At 37.5% G+C, this 21,022-nt stretch overlaps 1 protein-coding gene and 2 pseudogenes across 1 annotated transcript; all 3 read left to right on the plus strand.

Annotated features, from left to right (window-relative positions):
- The first annotated feature begins 10,128 nt into the window (after positions 1 to 10,128).
- On the plus strand, positions 10,129 to 13,225 carry LOC132131316 (sterile alpha motif domain-containing protein 3-like). Its single transcript, XM_059543341.1, has 4 exons — positions 10,129 to 11,118; positions 11,307 to 11,465; positions 12,681 to 12,770; positions 12,911 to 13,225. Exons 1-4 carry the CDS (start codon positions 10,147 to 10,149, stop codon positions 13,223 to 13,225), a joined length of 1,536 nt encoding a protein of 511 aa, XP_059399324.1. The 5' UTR covers positions 10,129 to 10,146.
- A 4,859-nt stretch (positions 13,226 to 18,084) lies between these two features.
- Positions 18,085 to 18,203, plus strand: LOC132132015 (5S ribosomal RNA; annotated as a pseudogene).
- Positions 18,204 to 18,423: 220 nt separating this feature from the next.
- LOC132132001 (5S ribosomal RNA) lies at positions 18,424 to 18,542 on the plus strand (annotated as a pseudogene).
- Positions 18,543 to 21,022: the final 2,480 nt, after the last annotated feature.

Below are 21,022 nucleotides of genomic sequence, written 5' to 3' on the forward strand. Positions count from 1 at the left end.
TAAACTACATTGACTAATTGAACTTAACCACGTGTACCTAAATAACCTGATGCCTGCACCAGTACAGTAACTGTCATGGAGGTGTTGTCTTGATGTTTGCTGTATTTGTCCGCTTCTTCTGCCTTTGTTTCTCCAGCGATCGACGATGTCTTCAGCTAAACACCTCGCCGATCGAAAGGGGGATATGTAGCAGAAATGACTCGAACCAGACAAATTAAAGAGTCGATCAGGGCTGTGTTTGAAACACGAGCCGAATTCCTCAGGAAGTCATAAAACATTCTGTGCCACAAGTCCCAAGCAAGATGAGCAACCAACTCGTTCACAGAACAGCTTTCAACATTAACACCACTAGAACAATTATTTACAATTTCAATTCGAAGGAGAGAAATTTGGTGTCAAATTTGTTGTTCGTAATGGAAATGCAACGCTGGACATCACATGTAAACCCAGAGTTAAACACTTCCATGGACTTCCCCCACCTAACAGAACCAGACTGAAATTCCTAAGGGGGAAGGGGGCTTTGAACCTCTGGTCTCCATAGAAGTCTTTGTCAAGAGAATGGCAAATAAACTGTCTTTTGTACATATATATGGACCAGAATGAACTCAAAAAGACTTATAAACGAATCAGTCCATCGCTTCACTCCACATTCATTAATGTGTAACCCACACATTTGACTATCACGTTATAATCACTTATTGTGTATGTCTTTTAATAACTATGGGATAGCTTAAGGATACATAGTCATGTCTAGTACCTATGTAATCTAATCTGCTTGCTTGAATTAGTCCAGACAATCAAAAATTTGTCAAATGTATCATTTTTGTGTCATAGGAATCATGTCCAAAATTAGACCCTGTAAGAGCGGGAAAATTCGGACCACATGCTTGGTAAGATAAACATATGATTTATGATACCCCCCAGCCAAGACTATATCTGATTGGTCAAGACAACTTTTGAGGTGTGGCCAACAGGCCAGTTTAAATACCCAGGACACCATAAAATCTGGCTTTTAGTCTCTAGCTTTGCTTCTGCTACTAGTCATGCCTGCTTTTAGTCTCTAACTTTGCTTCTGCTATTAGTCATGTCTGCTTTTAGTCTCTAGCGTTTAGCTTTTGCTATCAGTCATGCCTGCTTTTAGCTTTGCTTCTTAGCTTTAGATTTTAGCCATGCTGTTTGTCATCACTGTTCTTTGAGCGCGGTTCCAGCGTGCTTTAGCCTGCACGCCTGCTGCTACTTAGCCACGATGAGAAGGAACACCACCTAGTCTCGTCAAACTTTATTTCTTTTCTTTTTTTCGTTTGAGAGTTTCGTGTTCTGAGTTAAGTTTTGTAATGCCGTCTGACCTCGTCTGCACGTTCAACTTCAACCAGCGCACACAACTCTGCACCTTCAGCCAACGCCCCACCACGGGCCTTCCCAAGACCACTTCAGCGACTACTGAACTTCCAGCCAATCAGCGACAACTTTACACAGGCAATGTACCTTCAGACATTTGTGCTGGTGTATCTAATATAATTTTAACCTCATTGAGGAACTCAATGCGAGGGTTGATTAAGTGATTGATGGCTGTTCATGTCTATGCAATTTAACGTATTGCTGTAAACTTGGGATTCCATATTTCCATTCTCTTAAACTCATCTTTCCCTAACTTTCGATCTTCCTGCAACTTGTGTGAATGTGTGCGTGCGTGCGTTTGTGTGTTAGATTAGTTTATATGTCTTAGATTTATCTAATAAAGCCTTATTCATATTGAAAAGAGAAGTATCTTGTGTTTTGTGCTTACAAGTTAATGTCTTAAACTGCCGATCTTGTTACTGTGCTAATTGATAGTGTTTTTGCTATACTTTGGATATTAATATCCAGCGCAGATTTGATGTTAAATGGCTCGTTCAGTGAATCGCAGGGCGTCTCAGTGTTCAGCCGTGAAACAGTGATTCTGTTCAAATTCCCTTTAAAATCTTAAATGATTCCCTTTGAGCTAAATTGACTTGTTTCCCTTACAGTGAGTAAGCCGGCGATTTGACAGAGAGGGCAAATTCACTGTGGAGTAAAGTGTACAGTGATGAGTGAGGGGTCTACAATTTGAAATAAACCTTAATGTTCCATGAAACACAGTATCCAACATCTGAAGACACTTTGATGGGGCATTCATATACAACAGATCTCCATAATCCAATCATTGAGAGAAATTTAGCCTCGACTAACCTTTTTCTGGCAGAATAAGTAAAACAAGATTTGTTCCGAAAGAAAAAACCTAGATTCAATTTCAACTTTTTTACTAAATTCTGTATATGAGGCTTAAAAGAAAGGTGATCATCAATTAAAAATCCTAAATATTTATAAGATGAAACTACCTTAATTGTTTTACCCTGATAAGTAACAATATTCAGGTCTAACTCATTTTTCCTTGAGTTTGAAAAGACCATTACTTTGGTCTTCTCTGCATTAAGCACAAGCTTTAAATGTCAAAGCTGTGCTTGCACTCTATCGAAAGCAGATGCAAGTATTCATAGGCCTTCCTAATGGTAGCAGCACAACAATAAATGACTGTATCATCTGCTAAAAAAAATGGAAAGATGCATGTTGGACATTTTCCCCAAGACAGTTTATATAAATAGTAAATAAAAGTGGCCCAAGAATGGAGCCCTGCGGGACCCCTTTACAGATAAATGCATGTTTGACGTTAGGCCATCAACTTGTGTAGCTTGAGTCCTATCAGCGAGGTAGTTGATAAACCAGCCCACAGAGTGCTGAGACATACCTATACTGATCAGTCTCTGAACTAGTATACTATGGTAAACAGTGTCAAATGCTTTGGACAAATCAATGAACATAGACACACAGTGTTTCTTATCATCAAGCGCTTTGACTATATCAATAATTACTTTTATAGAGTGGTAGTGCTGTTTTTTCCTAAAACCAGATTGATGCTTAGATAAAACTGAGCATTTAAATACTCTTTCACTTGTTCACCAACTAAATTTTCCAACACTTTAGCCAAAGCTGAAAGTTTGGAGATGGGTCTGTAATTATTTGGCAAGGTAGGGTCACCTCCTTTCAAGAGTGGTAAAACATAAGCAGACTTCCATACCTTGGGAATTTTGTTTGTGACCAGTGAAAGATTAAAAAGATGAGTCAGAGGTTCAGCTAGTATATCTGCAGCCAATTTCAAAAAGAAAGGTTCTAAGTGATCGGGGCCCGCAGGTTTTCGAGGATTCAATTGTTTCAAGGCTTTATGAACATCAGCAACAGAGAAAGAGCTAAAACTGAAAGTTTTGTCGGCAGTAATAAAGGTGTCATTTAAAGACACTATGGGGGCAACAGAATTAAACAAAAGTCCAGATGATATGAAATGCTCATTAAAACAATTTAACATTTCTACTTTGTCAGATATAGATACACCATTCTTAACTAAAGACAAAGGAAAGCCTGTTGGTTTAGTTGATGAAGATAATGACTTAATAGTTTTCCAGAATTTTTTTTGGGTTATTTAGATTCTCTGTAGTTTCAGATAAATAAAATTCAGCTTTAGCTTTTCTGAAAAGTGAAGTGAAACTGCTTCGCAACCGTCTGAACACAACCCAGTCAGCATCAGTATCTGAACTCCTTGCTTTTGCCCAGGCTACATTTCTTTCGTGGAGCAAATTAGAAATCTCAGGAGTAAACCAGGGATTGTCCCGACCCTTAATTCTAAATTTACGAATAGGTGCATGTCTGTTCAGAATATCAAGAAAACTGTTTTGAAAAAAAGTCAGGGCTAATTCCACATCATCAATCAAGGCAATTCTACTCCAGTCAAAATAAAATAAATCATATAAAAAAACCCTGCTCAACAAACATTTTCATATTTCGCCTTTTAACAATACGAGGTGCAGACTTAGTACCTCTGACAGCAGCAATTACACAGTGATCACTCACATCATTAGCAAAAACACCTATTACAGAGAACTTAAAAGGGACATTGGTCAGGATTAAATCAATGAGTGATGATTTCTCCGGACATTTAGGATTTGGCCGAGTAGGAGTGTTAATTAATTGAGTCAAATTTAAACTGTCACACTGCTCTTTAAAAGCATCCGATATTGGCCTTAGCCAGTCCCAGTTCAGATCACCAACAACAATAGTGTCATTACAAATAACTTGACTTAACAAATTTGATTAATGTAGATGAAGAGTCATTTGATGCAGATTGAGTTCTATAACAACCAACCAACCAACCTAATTTGGTGGTCTTTTGAGACTTCAAGGTCCAAGGCCAAAAACTCAAATTGTTTACACACCGATTTTGAGAGCACCAAACTAGAATTAAATTTGGATTTGATGTAAAAAGCAACACCTCCCCCTCTTTTGGGGCGATCTGAATGATACACATTATACCCATCGATGCCAATATCTTTATCAAGGACAGATTTAGTCAGCCAGGTTTCAGATAAAACTACAATGTCAGCATCAGACTTGACCCATAAAATGACCATATCCAGTTTGGACATTAAACTCCAAACATTGAGATGAATAATACCCAGGCCAGACCTTGATTTAAAATCTTCAGGTGTATCACATATCGTAAGGCTATCAGGACCCGGATTAGGCTGAACATTTCCAGAGATTAGTAATAAAATAATAACAAGGAGTCTAGACTTAGCTGATTTGCAGCAGAAAGTCCCAGATCTAGAATTTAATGATAGAAAAAAATACAGGAATTGAGTCTGCAGAGACAATAAACCAATCCTTCAAAATGGAGAGGCAGTGAACGTGGAGTAGATGTTTAGCCTTATAAACAAACATAAATGAATGACTTGGCCCCTGTAATTTAAATTGGACCATGGAAAAGATTTCAGGTCTTGAGACTACATAAGGGAACTCCCTTTTGATGAAATCATTTTCTGACTGTAAATGTACAACCCCACTATTAAGGGGGATCAGAAGGATAAAAAAGTGTCTTTTTTTTAAAACACTAGACAGACAGCTTTGCATAACAAAAGGTGAAATAGAAATAGTTAATTAGGAGTTAACAGAAGACCGTTAGGTTGAAACAAGACTATAGCTAGGTGGTGGTGAAAGGCAGCTGAGGCTGAAACAGACGTCCGTCCAGTATTGGAGACAGCTGAGGATGTAGCCGGTGACAGCCTGATAGTGGTGAAAGGCAAACCAAGGCTGTAGCAGACGACAATTCCAGCGATAAAACCAGCGGAGACCTTAGCAGACGACAAGTGCGGTGGTGGAGAAAGCAGCACCTACACTGTAAAAAGTGATTCTGAGTTTTAGTCAGGTGGAAAAGTAAAATCATGTCCTGTCAACTTGCAGCGTCTTACTACACAATAGGATGAGTTATAACAACCTCAACTTGAAGGGAAATGGAAAACTTAAAATAACGTGTTCATATAACAACAAAACATAGGTTCTTTCAATTTTATATTTTCTGCGCATGTGCCAGAAACTCTACGTCATGATGACGTACTATTTTAACGAATTTGAGCCAGAACGCGCCATCGCCATTTTCTACACGAGAAGACGAGATCACGACATGAGTTGCTGATGCGAGGAAAAAGACGACGGAGCTCTTATTTGAATGACTACAGATGGATTTTTATAGTAAGTATACCCTGATTTGTTCTTTCTTTCATGTAAAAATTAGGCTTGTTTCATTTGCGCTCACCGACCGCGTATTGATTTCATGCTATCACATTTGACAAACTAAGACAACTTGATTTGTAACGTTAATCAGGAGCTACACGCACTGGCACGCACATTTTTTCTAGCTATACAGTGTGTTAGACACCGAGCTGCTGTCGAGACGTGAGCAGAAAGAGAAGTCGTCTTTCACTAGTATACGTTAATGTTGGTAAATAGATAAAAAAGTGTACATATAAATTACTTTTTAGCGTGTTCTTGATCGGATCTCATTATCGTTAGAAACACAGAATGACCAGTAACGTTAATATCTGAAGCTCCGCCGCGAGTCCATATTTATGTTTACCATTACGAATAAAAATGCTTGATTTACTTCTGTTTAATGCCCAGTTGTTATTTTTTTTCAAATGACATAGCATAATGTTTTTGAGCACGTGCAAATGGTGCGTCTTCTGTAGGCCTAGGTAACTTGCCATGATTTTGTATTAGTATAATGTCAACTTTTTGTAGTTCATAATCACATGAATCAACTTTTATGCCGATTGTGTTACCTGTGAAGCCCTGAAGAATCATGAATTTCAGGATTACGTTATTTATATAAAACATTTTCACATAGCCTAATAAAAGCTATATTTACAGCACTGCTCAATTTTATTAGCAACATCATTAGTGTAACATTAAATGTATCACCAGAAATAGAAATAAGAAGTTTTAATTTTTTTAGTTCCTCATAATTGTATTTGGGCAGTAAGATGTTTTAGGGCTGCACTATTGTGACAAAAAATCATAGCCTAATTGTCGATTATTCCCTTAAAATTGTAATGGGTGATTATTAATGACAAATTATTGAATGATGTTTTGGATAGCCTAGCTTTATCACAGTGGTTCTCAACTCGTTTGCCCATGGCACCCAAATTTTTCCATGGTAATTTTTTATGCCTATTATAATAAATTTGTTTACACAAAAATTGTAGACTTAAACAAGTACTGTCCCCCTTTACTTAACATAAACATAAATTGTAAGAATATGACTAATACTGATAAATAAACACTTAACAAGGTTAAGCTATTTAATAGCAGTCCCAAACTAGTTTTGTTAAAACAATGTTGGATTTACCACAGTCTTTTAAAATACAAAGTTATTATCAGGCTATATACAAAATAAGACAAAGTGAACATAAATTGGTATTTTTGGGTTATGGAAACAATACTTACCATGGTAAATACACTATACTTACTAAAACTGTTAATACAAGACGGAAACTCCTGATTAATAGAATGAACATCATACCTGCAAGCAAATCTTTTTTAGCTAACACGGCGTCCTAGTAGTAACGTGGTATTTTACTTTTTATTTTGAGACTTTCTAATTTACAATGTATCAACGTTGCATGCTCATAGTTTCTTATGTAGTGAAGTAATACACAGGGTGCAATTAAAGAGTGTGCGCACTGCGCTACTAGCGCAGTATAACGGCTGACAGGTGAGGGACTTTTTATTTCAGAGTACACTTACGTCACTGGTAGTTCCTATTGTTTTGCGTTCTTGTTTAAACAATTACATTATCGTGGCATCCGTAATCACAATTAGATATTTGAATAGTTGTGCAGCCCTATGTTCAGTGAATATTTCTGTATGTAACATGTATATGTGTACTTGGATGGAGTTTTACTTTTTTATTTTTTTATTTGCAGGATCGGTATAGTGCAAGCAGAGTGGAAGCAGAAATCAATGAGGTGGTGTTGCAAGATTTGCAGATTTTCCTCGCCCAACCAGCGTGCCCTAATCACACACTACAAGCTTAAACACTGTCATCAGGCAAGTCACTGTCCACTCCCATGCATCTATAAAGATTGTGTATGCACATTTAGGAGTGAACTGTCTCTGAAGAAGCATTTAACCTGCGAACATAGTCAATGTCTTCAAGCCTCCTCAAAATTGCTTAAAGCAACATCAAATGTGAACTGTGACCTGTGTAATTTTTCAGAGGCTTGCAGTATTTCACAGTATTTTGCTCATCTTACAACACACATTAAAAAGAAAGAGTCAGTGACGTGCCCGTTTCAAAACTGTAGTTTCCAGAGCAGTGTGTGCAGCACTTTCCGTGCTCACAAAAGTAGGAATCATCACCACAGCACTTTTCAAGATTTTCGAACAGACTTATATCAAACTTGCATTCCTGATGATTCAAACCCTGAAAGTGCAGACTCCGAAACCCATTCATTCAGCCCGGATTGCTCAACAGTAGATAGTGACATAGATGTTGAAGACCTACAGGATTTGATAAAACACAAAGTAGCATCACTGTTACTTCGCATGCAAACAACTTTACACGTCTCAAAGGCCACCACACAGGAAATTGTAAATGAGCTTTGCAGTGTTTATTCAATTGTGCAAGAGTTCACTCTAAAAATAATTGAAAGTGTATTGGTTAAGCACAATTGTTTATTAACCAATGAATTGACTGCTGCCTTAGCTGAGATAGTTGAAAAAACAAATCCCCTAACTTCCATTTCAAAGAGTGGCCCTTTTGCAACCGAATACAAAAGAATCAATTATTACAAGGACAACTTCAAAGTAATTGAGCCAGTTGAATATTTGTTAGAATCGTCCTCCCAAAGAAAGTTTGTTTATATTCCAATTTTGGAAGTTTTGACTGAGTTGTTGAACTGTGATGACATTTTGGATAAAATCCTGCAGGAAACTGCTGACCAGTCCGGTCAGATTAAAACATACAGAGATGGACTGTGCTGCAAAGGGAATCCTTTGCTCTCCTCAGAGAGTCTAAACATTGCACTTGGGGTGTATATAGATGACTATGAGGTATGTAACCCACTGGGCACATCCAAAAAAAAGCATAAGGTCTGTGCAGTGTATTGGTTAATATCAAACTTGCCAGCACAGTGTAGGTCTTCGGTACAATCAATTTATCTGGCTTGTCTGTGTAATAGCAGTGATGTAAAGATTTATGGCTATGATGCCATTTTTCAACCACTCATTAAGGACATTCAAGTCCTTGAAGAGGAAGGATTGTATGTTCAAAAACTGGGAACAAGTGTCAAGGGTTCTGTGTTGTATGTGTCAGCGGACAACTTGGGGGCCCACTCGCTAGCTGGCTTCCAAGAAAATTTTAATGTAGATAAATTCTGCAGATTTTGCCTAGCTAGTCGCAAGGATATTGACTTGCATGAAGTCAGAGAGGGGGTGTTTCCACTCAGGACGATTGAAACTCACAAACAAACCCTTGATGAATTGAAGATGAATTCACTGGTTTCCCTGAATGGAGTAAAGAGAGACTGTGTTCTTGAGAAACTGAATTATTTCCACACAGTTCAAGGGTTTCCTCCCGATTTTATGCACGACCTGTTTGAAGGTATAGTACCAACAGAGTTAAGTCTTTGCATAAAGTCCTTTATTTCCAAAAGGTACTTCACATTAGATGACCTTAACGCTGTCATCAAATCTTTTCCTTTCAAGTTTACTGACAAAACAAACAAACCACAACAAATTTCAAAGACTTTTGTGTCAAAACATTCAATTGGTGGAAACTGCCATGAAAACTGGACTCTGTTAAGGCTACTGCCATTGATGATGGGTCACAGAGTACCAGAAGGAGACAAAACTTGGCAAATCTTACTAGATCTGAAAGATATTGTTGAGCTCCTAGCTACTGGACAATTTTCTGATGAGACATTGTGCTACTTGGAGTCCAAAATCTCAGAACACAGGTGCTTGCTCAAACAGTGTTTCCCAGATTTCCATATTCTCCCCAAACATCACTTCTTGGAACACTATCCTGAGATGATTCGTCGATTTGGGCCTCTTACAGATTTTTGGACTATTCGCTTTGAGGGGAAGCACAAATTCTTTAAGAGAGTTGTACATGATAGTAAAAACTTCAAGAATGTCTTGTTTACTCAGGCCAAAAAGCATCAGCTTGCTTTGGCTTACTTCTTGGATTTGCCAAGTGTTTTCAAACCTGATCTAGAAGTAGGACGCGTTGCTGTCGTTTCACCTGACACACTTGAACGTTCAGTGAGGCAGGCCATTGAGCATAAATATGGAAACATAAACACTGTACTTCTTTCAACCCATGCATGCATCTATGGTACCAAGTACTCGGAGGGAATGTTTTTGTCTGTAGGGTTCACCAGTGGACTGCCCGACTTTGGCGAGATTGTTAAAATGATAATTGTGAACAACAAAGTGTCATTCATCCTCAAACCCTTCAAAGCCTGGTACATAGAGCATTTGCGAAGTTATGAGCTAACGAGTTATTGCACTTCTGAACTGCAGGTTGTGGAACACCAGGAGCTTAATGGATACCATCCACTTTATCCTTATGTCAGAGCTGGCAAGTTAAATATCACACCAAAAACCTTCTTGCTTCACTAAGGTACATTTGATTTTTTTTTAGGTGTTCACATTAAAATATGTAATCATCAATCAAATTAATAACATCTTTTTACCCAGTTGGAGAGAAACCCTGGAATTTTCTATTCCTACTTCAAAATGTTGTTCCGCGTGATCATCTCCCCACAGAACATTCAAAAAGTTAGACTTGATCCTGTTCCAGATTCTGTTAATGGCCTCAAGCTTGAACTCAAAAGCAAGCTCCAGCTGAAAGATTCTTTTGACCTTCAATATGAAGATGAAGACTTCCATGATTTCTGTAACCTTACCTGCGTAGCTGATCTGCCCAAAGACAAGGTGACACTGAAGGTCCTTTTCACCTTTCCAGATACATTGTCAGACTCCAGTTTAGACACTACAATTTTAGGTGAATCTTCATCTCCATCAACTTCTTCACCCAGCATCCATTCAGAGTTATCTGCCGCCCGTTCGCAGCCATGGCCAACCACCTTTCCCATCCCTGTTTTTACTTATGATGTGGAGCTGAGGCTAAGACAAGGTAATGAGGCATTTCGAAAGGATGGAACACTTCTGTCAATTCCCAGAGACATTAAGATTGAAATTCTTGAGAAACTCGCAGAAAATATATACTCATACAAAGCCTATCCTGGGAATGAAGAGATTGAGAGTGTAGCGGCTGCCTTAATTGAAAAACACCCCTGTCTCAAAGAGCCAAGCTCCACATCTGGGTGGTATGGGTGGAAAATTAGTTTGAAGTTTAAAATGGGCAACTACAGACAAAAGCTGAGAGATGCTGGTTGTCAGGAACTGAAAGTGAATTCTGAAAGGAGAGGTCTTGGGGAGACAAGAGGAAAGCGAAACAAAGTCAAGAAACCAAGATGCTGTGAAACTAATTTTCTACCAGATCTACCTCAGGGCAAAGACCGGGAAAGTCTAGAAAAGGAAAGAGAGCAAATGGCTGTGGAGATGATGAAGAGGACTCCAGACATTACATTTGTTGATGCTGCTATGAGCAGCACGTATTCTTTGAGAAGGCAAGAAGTCGTTGATGACGAGCCACCAGTGTCACAAATGAAAATCCGATGGCCAGCAATTTTCACTGAGAGACAGGTAAATTGTTTATTTGTTTCTATGTGCTTTAATCAGAAAATCTTGGGCTGTGAAAGTTGTGCTGTTCTATTAGAAAGATATGGGCAAACTTAATATCCTAAGATTATGTTGAGTGATTTTTTTTTAACTTGTTAATGTTTTAAGACTGTCCCTTTGTTCAATTTGTAAATGTATTTATGTTTTTATAGATCAGCAAAGAATTCACCAGGCTTGTGTCAAAGGATCTGAGCAAGTCCTTTTTGGAAGGCCTAGATGGTCATCTATCAAAGCTGATACAGTTATTCCGATCAAAGCGTTATGAGGACATTCCAGAAATCACTTCAATACTGGAGAGCCTTGATAAGAATGTGAGTCAATTTATTTTAAAGCAGTCTTTCTCTCCACAAAATGACAATTCTGTGATAATTTACTCACTTACTCACTACTCGCATCATAAACCTATTGATAGCGACATCTTTTCATACAATGACTTCAGAGTAAGCATCTAAAAAGTAACATATTCAATTTCCATGTCATATTCAAAGTCTTCTGAAATCATACAATGTCTTTGTATGATGAAAACATAAAAATGTCAGTCTTTGTTTACAATGATGTTTTATTGTATTAGCTACTACATAAATATGAAGCCTCATTGGTTCTTACCAGTCTTTTGATCAAATGGCATGACAGAAGAACTTCCTGAAAAAGTGCGCACCCGAGTCCGTGTTGCTTTCACATTCACCCGAACCACGGCACGGTTCGAACAAAGACCACTTCCTCCAGGTAGTCTTGGCTTCGGTACCCCAGTGCACACCAGAGTCCACATGACAGCGTTCACATTATGATTTTGTCATGTGGACTCGGGTGTGCACTGGGGTACCGAAGCCAAGACTACCTGGAGGAAAGCAACACGGACTCGGGTGCGCACTTGTTCAGGAAGTAATGTGACCTGCGCATGCGTTTAAAGCTTATTATGATGCATTTAGTTAAATAGAATACATGTAAGGGATGATAGTGTTGATGATTTGCCTTGAATACGAGCAAGAGTTAGCCTTCAGTGTGTTCGTGCATAGCGTGTGGAATCAGGACAACAAATTTGTAAATCCACTGTCTCCTCAAAAGAGTTTGTTTGCAAGCAGCAGAAAACCACCTTATGCATCACACACACAGTAAACCTGTGTTGTTCACTCAGCTGCGCATAATAGCACTGAATTAATAAAAAAAAAAACTATATATTGACCCACGTTCTGTTTTCTATCATGCGTCATGCACGTTTGTGATGACGTAATAACGCACCAGGGTTTGATAGAATCCAGTTGAGTGTGAAACCAGAGCAATGCTGCGGGGGTCACCGGAAACAATCGCGCTCGGGCTCGGAGTCCATAAGACCGCAACAAACGATCCCAGTGTGAAAGCAGCCTTAGACACTCCTGGTTAAGTGACATGAGCTGGTTACATCCACTATTAAATTTAAACTAATGTTTTTATTTTTCAAGACAGGGAGGGGGCGAAAGGATAAATGAAAAGAAAAACAAAGGATTGAACCAATAAAGCAGGTACTTTAATCATTCTATATTTTACAGACAACAAACCAAAGAATGAGGACTGCAGCATTGCTTGGCCTACCGTGGTATATGCGAGAGACTCCTTCTAAATTCATGAAGATATGTGAGGTAAGGTGAAACCTTTAAGGCTAAACAAGGGAAAATTGAACATTAGATCTCTTAATTTGCAGGGGTGTGGGGACTTTTTAAATTGATTGTGAAATTGGTTTTAAGTAATAGTACCTTAATTTTGTTTTCATTCTACAAAGCCCAGTGACCGTGAAGAGGATGTGATCAAGGGTGTGGTGATCGGAATCCTAGTGGTTGTGGAAAATGTGATTGAGCCTCTCCCAGAATTCTACAATGACGTTGCCCTGGTGATTGAGGAAGAAGTGGTGATGCGTCACCTGAGTGACATACCTAATGCTTTTCTGAACCTAATGGGCCTGGTGTATGCATTAAACCTTGACAACCCAAAGGAATTAAAATTCACTTTTGAAGTGATACAGTGCCTGTTCATTGGAGTTGGATCAGACTCATGCACCGCAAGAGTTCACTCTTTGAAGAGCAAGTTGCTGAGATAAGAAACTATTTTCTCCTTCTTGCTACTATTAGCACTTAAACTGTTACACTGTTTTAAATATTAAGATCATTGTTATTTTAGATTTCATTGTTTTAAGTGTAACATTGGTATTTTTTGAATTGTTTTTCAAACAGACTGTTTCTTGTTACCTTGTCCTGCTTCTCTTTCCTTCTGATGTTTGACGTTTGATTGGGAATTGAAGACATTATTTTATTTTAAGTTGTTAAACACAGCTTTATAGTGAATTCTTCATGTACTCTTGTTCCTGTAAGGAAAGTATCTGATAATGACAAGGAGAGTTATACTATTGTACTATTGTACTATTTTGGCTCTAAAATGGGTCTGTGCATAGAGAAGTTTGCACGTGTTTCTTTAAGCTATATATTTTAACATTGGTATTCTAGATTTTTTTTTTTTTTTTCAAACAGACTGTTTTCTTGTTACCTTGTCCTGCTTCTCTTTCCTTGTCATGTTTCTACGAATTACAATTGAAGACACTGTTTTTAGACAGTTTAATGTGAATTTTTTCAACACCGCTTTTATTGTGAATTCTTCATGTACACTTGTTCCTGTAAGGAAAATATCTGATAATGACAAGGAGAGTTATTTGTACTATTTTGGCCTTAAAATGGGTCTGTGCATAGAGAAGTTTGCACGTGTTTCTGTGAGCTGTATATTTTAACATTGGTATTCTAAAAAGAATTGTTCCCTTGTCCTGCTTCTCTTTCCTTGTCATGTTTGACGTTTGATTGGGAATTGAAGACACTATTTTATTTGAAGTTGTTAAACAGCTTATAGTGAATTCTTCATGTACTCCTGTTCCTGCAATGAAAATATCTGATAGTGACAAGGAGAGTTATTTGTACTATTCTCTAAGAATGGGTCTGTGCATAAAGAAGTTTGCACATGCTTGTGTGAGCTGAATATATGTGAGGGTTTTTCTTGTGATGTTTTCATATCTTTGCAAGCTAATAGTTTTTGGGTGCAGTGCATCTGTTTAAAAAATAAATGCTGAGAGTTTAAATTTTGCAGCTGTCTTGATTTCATTTAAAAATCTGGTTCCAGGTAGATATCTAGAACTTCTTGTCAAAGCAAGCAATGAAGTCTAGTAAACTCAAAAAGTTAAGTTGTGATGTTGATGAAAAATTACTATTTTATGTCAATTAGACTTGGTTAATGGTTGTGAAAACATGAAAAATTAAGTTCAACCAATATGTTTTTAAGTTGACTTAACAAAAAAATCTAAATGCTTATTAATTGATACAGTACGTTGGCCCAATTTACTGCAAGTTATTTCAACAAATCCATATAAGTTGAGTGAACTTAACTCCTAATGTTGGCTAAACTTAACTGAGTCAATGCAATAAGATGACTTGACCAAGTCAAGTTCTGTCAACAAATCATTTTTTACAGTGTAAGGCAACTGACGACCAGACCAGTGACGGAGGCAGCTGATGCCGTAGCAGACGATAAGTCCAACTGTGGAAGATGCAGCTGAGACTTTAAACAGATAACCGCCCAAAGATGGAGGCAACTGTGGCTGTAGCCGATGACAGTCGGTTGGTTCAACCAGCTGAAGCTGTAGCTACTAAGGCTGCAGCAGACGATAAACTGGTGGGATGGGGGGAGCTGAGTCCTTAGTAGGCAGGCAGTGAGGTAGTAAGGATGTGAGGGCCACAGCTGAGGTAGGCAGAGCCTGATAAAAGAGTTTAAAGCAGGCAGCAGCTTGATGGTAAAGGCAGTAGCTGGTGGCGACAAGCAGTGATAGCTGTAACCGCAGCTAGTGGTAGCTAGCTGGTAGCAGCTATGAGAAAGCCACCTGCTTTGCTGCAAATAGTGCTTAAACATTGTTACAATTGTTTCCTGTGGCTAGTTGCTAGTGGATGAGCCAAAATAAAAGTCCATGTAGTGTAGTCCAAGGCACAAAATGGCTACTAGCACAAAGCTATGTAAGCCACACAAAAAGACTAAGAAGGAAAGCTAAATATACTGTGGAGGGTGAAAAATGTACAAATTTTTTTTTTGATTTAGAAAAAATAAGAGGGAAGGCTGGAATGATTAAAGAAATAAGAGGAAAAAATGGTGTAGTGGTGGAAACGAATGAGGAAATATTAAAAGAAATAAAAGCATACTATGAGAACCTGTTAAGTACTGAGGGGGTGGTGGAAGAAGAGAAACTGGAGTTACTGAAGCGAATAAAAGCGACAGTAGGAGAAGTAGACAAAAAAGAGTGTGATGAAGAGATAAGAGAAGAAGAGATTAAAAGAGCAATAAGTGAATTAAACAAAAAGAAAAGTCCAGGTGTAGATGGTCTGGGGAGTGAATTTTATATCGTTTTTAAAGATTCTTTAACTAGCATTTTAAAAGAAGTATATGTAGATGTGTTTAAGAAAGGAGAATTAAATCAAAGAATGGGAATGGGTTTAATGAAATTGATATACAAGAGAAAAGGAGAGAAGACAGATTTAAAAAACTACAGACCGATTACAATGCTGAATACTGATTTAAAGATTTTATCTAAAATTTTAGCCAACAGATTAAAAGGATGTCTGTTGTCAGCTCTTTTATATTCTTTAGTTGTGGAACCTTTGGGATTGGCTGTAAAACATGAAGAGGGGATAAAAGGGATAGGCATCGAGGGAGGGGAAAGTAAAATTTTTCAGTACGCGGATGACACAACGTTATTGTTAAAAGATCTGAAGAGTGTGGAAAATGCAATGCAAATTGTACAAAAGTATTGTAGGGGATCAGGAGCTAAAGTAAATGAGGACAAAACGCTGTATATGAGATTTGGAGGGGCACCGGTTTTAACAGAACATTTTACTTTTAAGGAAACTAAAGAAATGAAGATTTTAGATGTTTTAATGGGGAGGGATGAAAAAAAAGCAGAAGAAACAATGTGGGAAGAAGCATTAGGAGGGATTGAAAGAAGATTGAATTTTCAGAGAATGAGAACATTAGCTTTGAAAGGGAAGGTTTTAGTTCTTAATGTTTTAATGGTTTCTAAATTGTGGTATATTTTATATGTGCCATAAATGCCGTTGTGGGTAGAAAAAATGCTGAAAAAATGTTGTTTAAATCTTTTATGGCAAGGGAAGCCACCAAGAATAGCACACAACACTTTAATAGGAGCAGTGAAGAAGGGAGGACTGGGGTTAATGGATGTGGAACAAAGAAAGAACAGCTTGAGAGTGAAAATAATAAAAAAGTACTTGGATGAAGAAAACGAAGTAGCATGGAAGAGAACAATGGGGCATTTTTTTAAGTGTAGTAATCTTAATTTGGGGGACAACATTTTATGGATGAAAGTCAAAAATTGTATGACGGAGGGGCTGCCAGATTTTTATAAAGAACTGATGGGGGCATGGGGCAAATTTTTAACTAATGTGCATTTTAAGCCACAAGGCAGAGAGAACATTTTAAATCAGCCTTTATTCTTAAACAACTGCATTTTAAGTCAAGGGAAGGAGGTTTTTTTAAGAAGTGGTGGGATGTGGGAATCACGAAAGTCAGAGATGTTTTATATGAATTCAAAGAGGGGTTTTTACCAGTGCAATACATTGTGGATGTGATGGAGGAGGCAAAGGAGGATTATAGCAGACAAGAGATTACAAACAAATATGATTTAATTAAGAGTGGATAAAGAGAATTGACAACATGGAAGAAGAGAAACCTGGGAAAGATGTGTATGTGAGGCTGGAGGAAAAACTGGGTGCTTTTAATGAATGTACTGTGAAAATGTTTTATTGTGTTTTTAGAGTTACTGTTTTTAAGAAACCTGTTGTAAACGAATACTGGATACGGATGTTCAATGATGTAAAAGAAGAGAATATATGGGGGAACATGAATGGTAAAATTGTACAGAGGAAACTGGAGAATATGGAGTATTTTATCAGGAACAAAGCAGTGTTCACAGATGTGATTTTAAACAAAATTGGGATGGAGGGAAGTGCCACATGTTAAGTATGCCAAGATGCAGATGAAGGGTTTTTACACTTGTTTTTATATTGTGAGGAGCTGAAAACTTTTAATGAGAGATGTAAAAACATGATTTTACATGATTTTGAGAGGAGTTGAAATTGGGAAATTTGAGTGGGAAAAGGTGTTCATGTTGGGAATTAATGAAAATTGTAAAAACAAGAAGATCATTAATTTACTTGTGATGTTGATGAAAAGTGCGGTATGGGAAAGAAGAGTAGTGGTGAAAAAGGAAAATGTTTTAATTGATGTGTGGAAAATGTTTAGGAGAAAAGTTGAGATATGTTGAATGTCTGTTTTATTATTTTAAGTTGGAGGGAACAATGGATTTTTTAAATTATGTTTTTACTCAGGAGGTCTTAAAGGTTTTAAATGACCTGGGGATGGAATTGCCATTTTTAAAAGATTAATGTAATATGTGCTTTTTTAATTATTATTTGTAAGATGTCTGACAGCCCAAAATTCTAGGAGTGTTTATGTTAAAGAAAGCATATTATATATCTTTGTATGTTAATAATTGATATGTATGTTTGAATTGATTAATTTCTTTAATAAAAAAAAGGCTATGCCTGGTCTTGTCTGACCTTGGAAGCTAAGCAGGTTTGGGCCTGGTTAGTTCTTGGATGGGAGACCGCCGGGGAATACCAGGTGCTGTAAACTTTTAGATTTTTTTCATAAATTATAAAATAATCTTAAAAAAAAAAAAAGATTCTCTTCCAGATTTTAGAGGCAAAGCAGGTTTGGGCCTGGTTAGTACTTGGAAGGGAGACCACATGGGAAAGCCAGTTGCTTTAAGCTTTTGCATTTTCTTCCCTTCTTATAAAATGCTCTACCGATTAGAGTGGCTGATCTTCAAATATCACTCTCTTTGCAGCAGCCCTCGCTTATGGCCAAACCAACCTGGCTATGCCTGGTCTTGTCTGATCTCGGAAGCTAAAAATGTTTGGGCCTGGTTAGTTCTTGGATGGGAGACCGCCGGGGAATACCAGGTGCTGTAAACTTTTTGAATTTTTTCACAAATTATAAAATAATCTTACAAAAAAAAAAGAGTCTCTGCCAGATTTCAGAGGCAAAGCAGGTTTGGGCCTGGTTAATACTTGGATGTTAGGCCGCCTGGAAAAGCCAGTTGCTTTAAGCTTTTGCATTTTCTTCCCTTCTTATAAAATGCTCTACCGATTAGAGTGGCTGATCTTTAAATAGCCCTCTCTTTGCAGCATCTTGGCTTACGGCCAAACCAAACTGGCTATGCCAGGTCTTGTCTGATCTCGGAAGCTAAGCAGGTTTGGGCCTGGTTAGTTCTTGGATGGGAGACCACCTGAGAATACCAGGTGCTGTAAACTTTTGGATTTTTTCACTTATTATATAATAATCTTAAAAAAAAAAAAAAAGAGTCTCTGCCAGATTTCAGAGGCAAAGCAGGTTTGGGCCTGGTTAGTACTTGGAAGGGAGACCGCCTGGGAATACCAGGTGCTGTAAACTTTTGGAATTTATCACAAATTATATAATAATCTTTAAAAAAAAAAAAAGAAAAAAAAAGAGTCTCTGCCAGATTTCAGAGGCAAAGCAGGTTTGGGCCTGGTTAGTACTTGGAAGGGAGACCACATGGGAAAGCCAGTTGCTTTAAGCTTTTGCATTTTCTTCCCTTCTTATAAAATGCTCTACCGATTAGAGTGGCTGATCTTTAAATAGCCTTCTCTTTGCAGCAGCCTTCGCTTACGGCCATACCTACCTGTGCACTCCTGTTCATTGTAGTGGTACAATCCAGGCAGTGCAAGTATGTGTAGAAAGGACGGAAGCTAACTCTTGTATTGTTTGTTTGAAAGACTGAATTGTAAGAGGAGTTTTTCTTTATCTATTTAATAAGTTTTAAACCACAAACCAGCAGCTTCATGCTGTCTGGGGAGTGGTTTAATTTTTTATTTTTTATTCAGAAAGAGTGAAATGGATCAACTGCTTGTTTCACAACTGGCAACGAATTTGAAACAAGTTAATGCAATTGACCAAGGAAAAGGATTAAGACAAGGAGAAGGGATGATGGCGAAAGAAATGAAGAAACAAAGGATCTATTCAAAATAAGCTACAGCAATAATTGACATCAGTAAAGTGCTTAAGGAAATAAAATAAATAAAGGAAAAAGTAAGCATGGAAAAAATGATTGCAGTAAGACCAAAGACTAATAAACAATGTGAAGTGACTTTTGAAATGGAGGAAGTTTGTTATGGACTGTTAAATGGTTTGCAAATTAAAGGACAAATATGTGATGTTAAAAAACTCCAGGACAGAGAATATGTAGTCTCGTTCATGCATCTGCCTGTGTATCTAGATGATGACGACATAACCTTGAAATTGGAAGAATGGGGAGTTACTCCCATAACAGAGATAAGGAGGAGGTTTTATCCAGGAACAGAGATAGAGGATGGGACAAGATTTGTTAAGGTCAAGTGCCCAAAGGAGGTGGCATCATTGCCATACAGTACAAGGTTTGAGACAACTGAAGGCTCACAGTACTTCAGGATAATACACAGTAGGCAGGTCAAAACTTGTAGATTGTGTTTAAGTCCAGAACATAGACTTTCCTGAGATCAAATGTTTTAAATGTAAAGATCAAGGACATTTCTCCAGAGACTGTACAGCAATTGAATGTCCAGACAGTGGCAAACCTCTTAACATATGTGAATGCTGGATGGAAGGTAACAAGAAGGAATCAGAAGAGCAACAAAGTATGGATAGGCAGGTGCAAGATGAGCTTGCAGAAACCACAGAGACTTTTGAACCGATGGAAAACAAACAACAAAAGCAAATAGAATATATGGAAAATCAGAAGTTGAAGGACCAAAGTCACCAGGACGGAGAAGTAGACAGAATGGAGGATGATACAGCGGAGGGAGAGGAACAGAATGTTGCAAATGACAAGGAAGTAAATGATGAAGAGGGGAGTGACAAGGTGGAGGAACTGGATATGGAACAACAGGAGGCAAGGAAAGAAAGAGAAAAGGTTGGAAAAATGATAAGAAGAAAATCAATGAAGGTAAAGCCAAATCCAAATCCAAAGAAAAAGATGACTGAAATAGACAAAAAGAAGTTGGGATTGGTACAAGAACAAGATTGTGAGAGAGACTGAAGATGAATGGTTTTAAATGTTTATTTTTTATTGGTATGGATTTAAACTTTGTGAGTTTAAATGCAAGAGGTTTAATGAGTGTAAAGAAATTTGAGATGGTAAAAGAAATATGCAAAAAACAGGATGTTATAATTTTACAAGAAACAAACTGGAAAGACGAAATGATTGAGGATGTGAAAAAGAAATGGAAAGGACAAATGTTTTATAATAATGGTGATGGAAGGATAGGAAGGGGGGTAGCCATTTTAATAAAGGAAAACGTTGAAATTAATTCATATGATGTCTATAATGACAAAAAAGCAAATGTGTTGGGATTAATATTAAGAAAGATGATAATGAATTTGTGATAATTAATTTGCATGCACCCACTCAAGAGGGAGAAAAAAAGTGTTTTTTTGAGGGATTAAGGATTTTTATAAAGACATATAAAAATATAAAATATATATAAAAGACATATAAAAAAGTAATTTTAGTTGGGGATTTTAATACTGTTTTTAGTAAGATGGACATGGCAGATGGGATGGTTTTTAGAACAGATATGGTAAGGAAAGAGTTAAAAGAAATGATGGAGGAGAGAAATTTGATAGATGTTTGGAGGGAAAACAATGAAAGGAAAAGAGACTTTTCCAGAAGACAACTGGTTGGGAATTTTATGTGTCAGACAAGAATCGATTTTATGTTAAGTGAAAGGGATATGGA

Source organism: Carassius carassius, chromosome 48, assembly GCF_963082965.1.
Source record: "Carassius carassius chromosome 48, fCarCar2.1, whole genome shotgun sequence".
Lineage (NCBI taxonomy): Eukaryota > Metazoa > Chordata > Actinopteri > Cypriniformes > Cyprinidae > Carassius > Carassius carassius.

Excerpts from the sequence above, each read along its gene's own strand:
- LOC132131316 (XM_059543341.1), top strand. The coding sequence starts at position 10,147 with ATGTTGTTCCGCGTGATCATCTCCCCACAGAACATTCAAAAAGTTAGA. Across the intron at positions 11,119-11,306 it reads CAATTTTCACTGAGAGACAG|ATCAGCAAAGAATTCACCAG; the intron begins GTAAATTGTTTA and ends ATGTTTTTATAG. Across the intron at positions 11,466-12,680 it reads TGGAGAGCCTTGATAAGAAT|ACAACAAACCAAAGAATGAG; the intron begins GTGAGTCAATTT and ends TATATTTTACAG.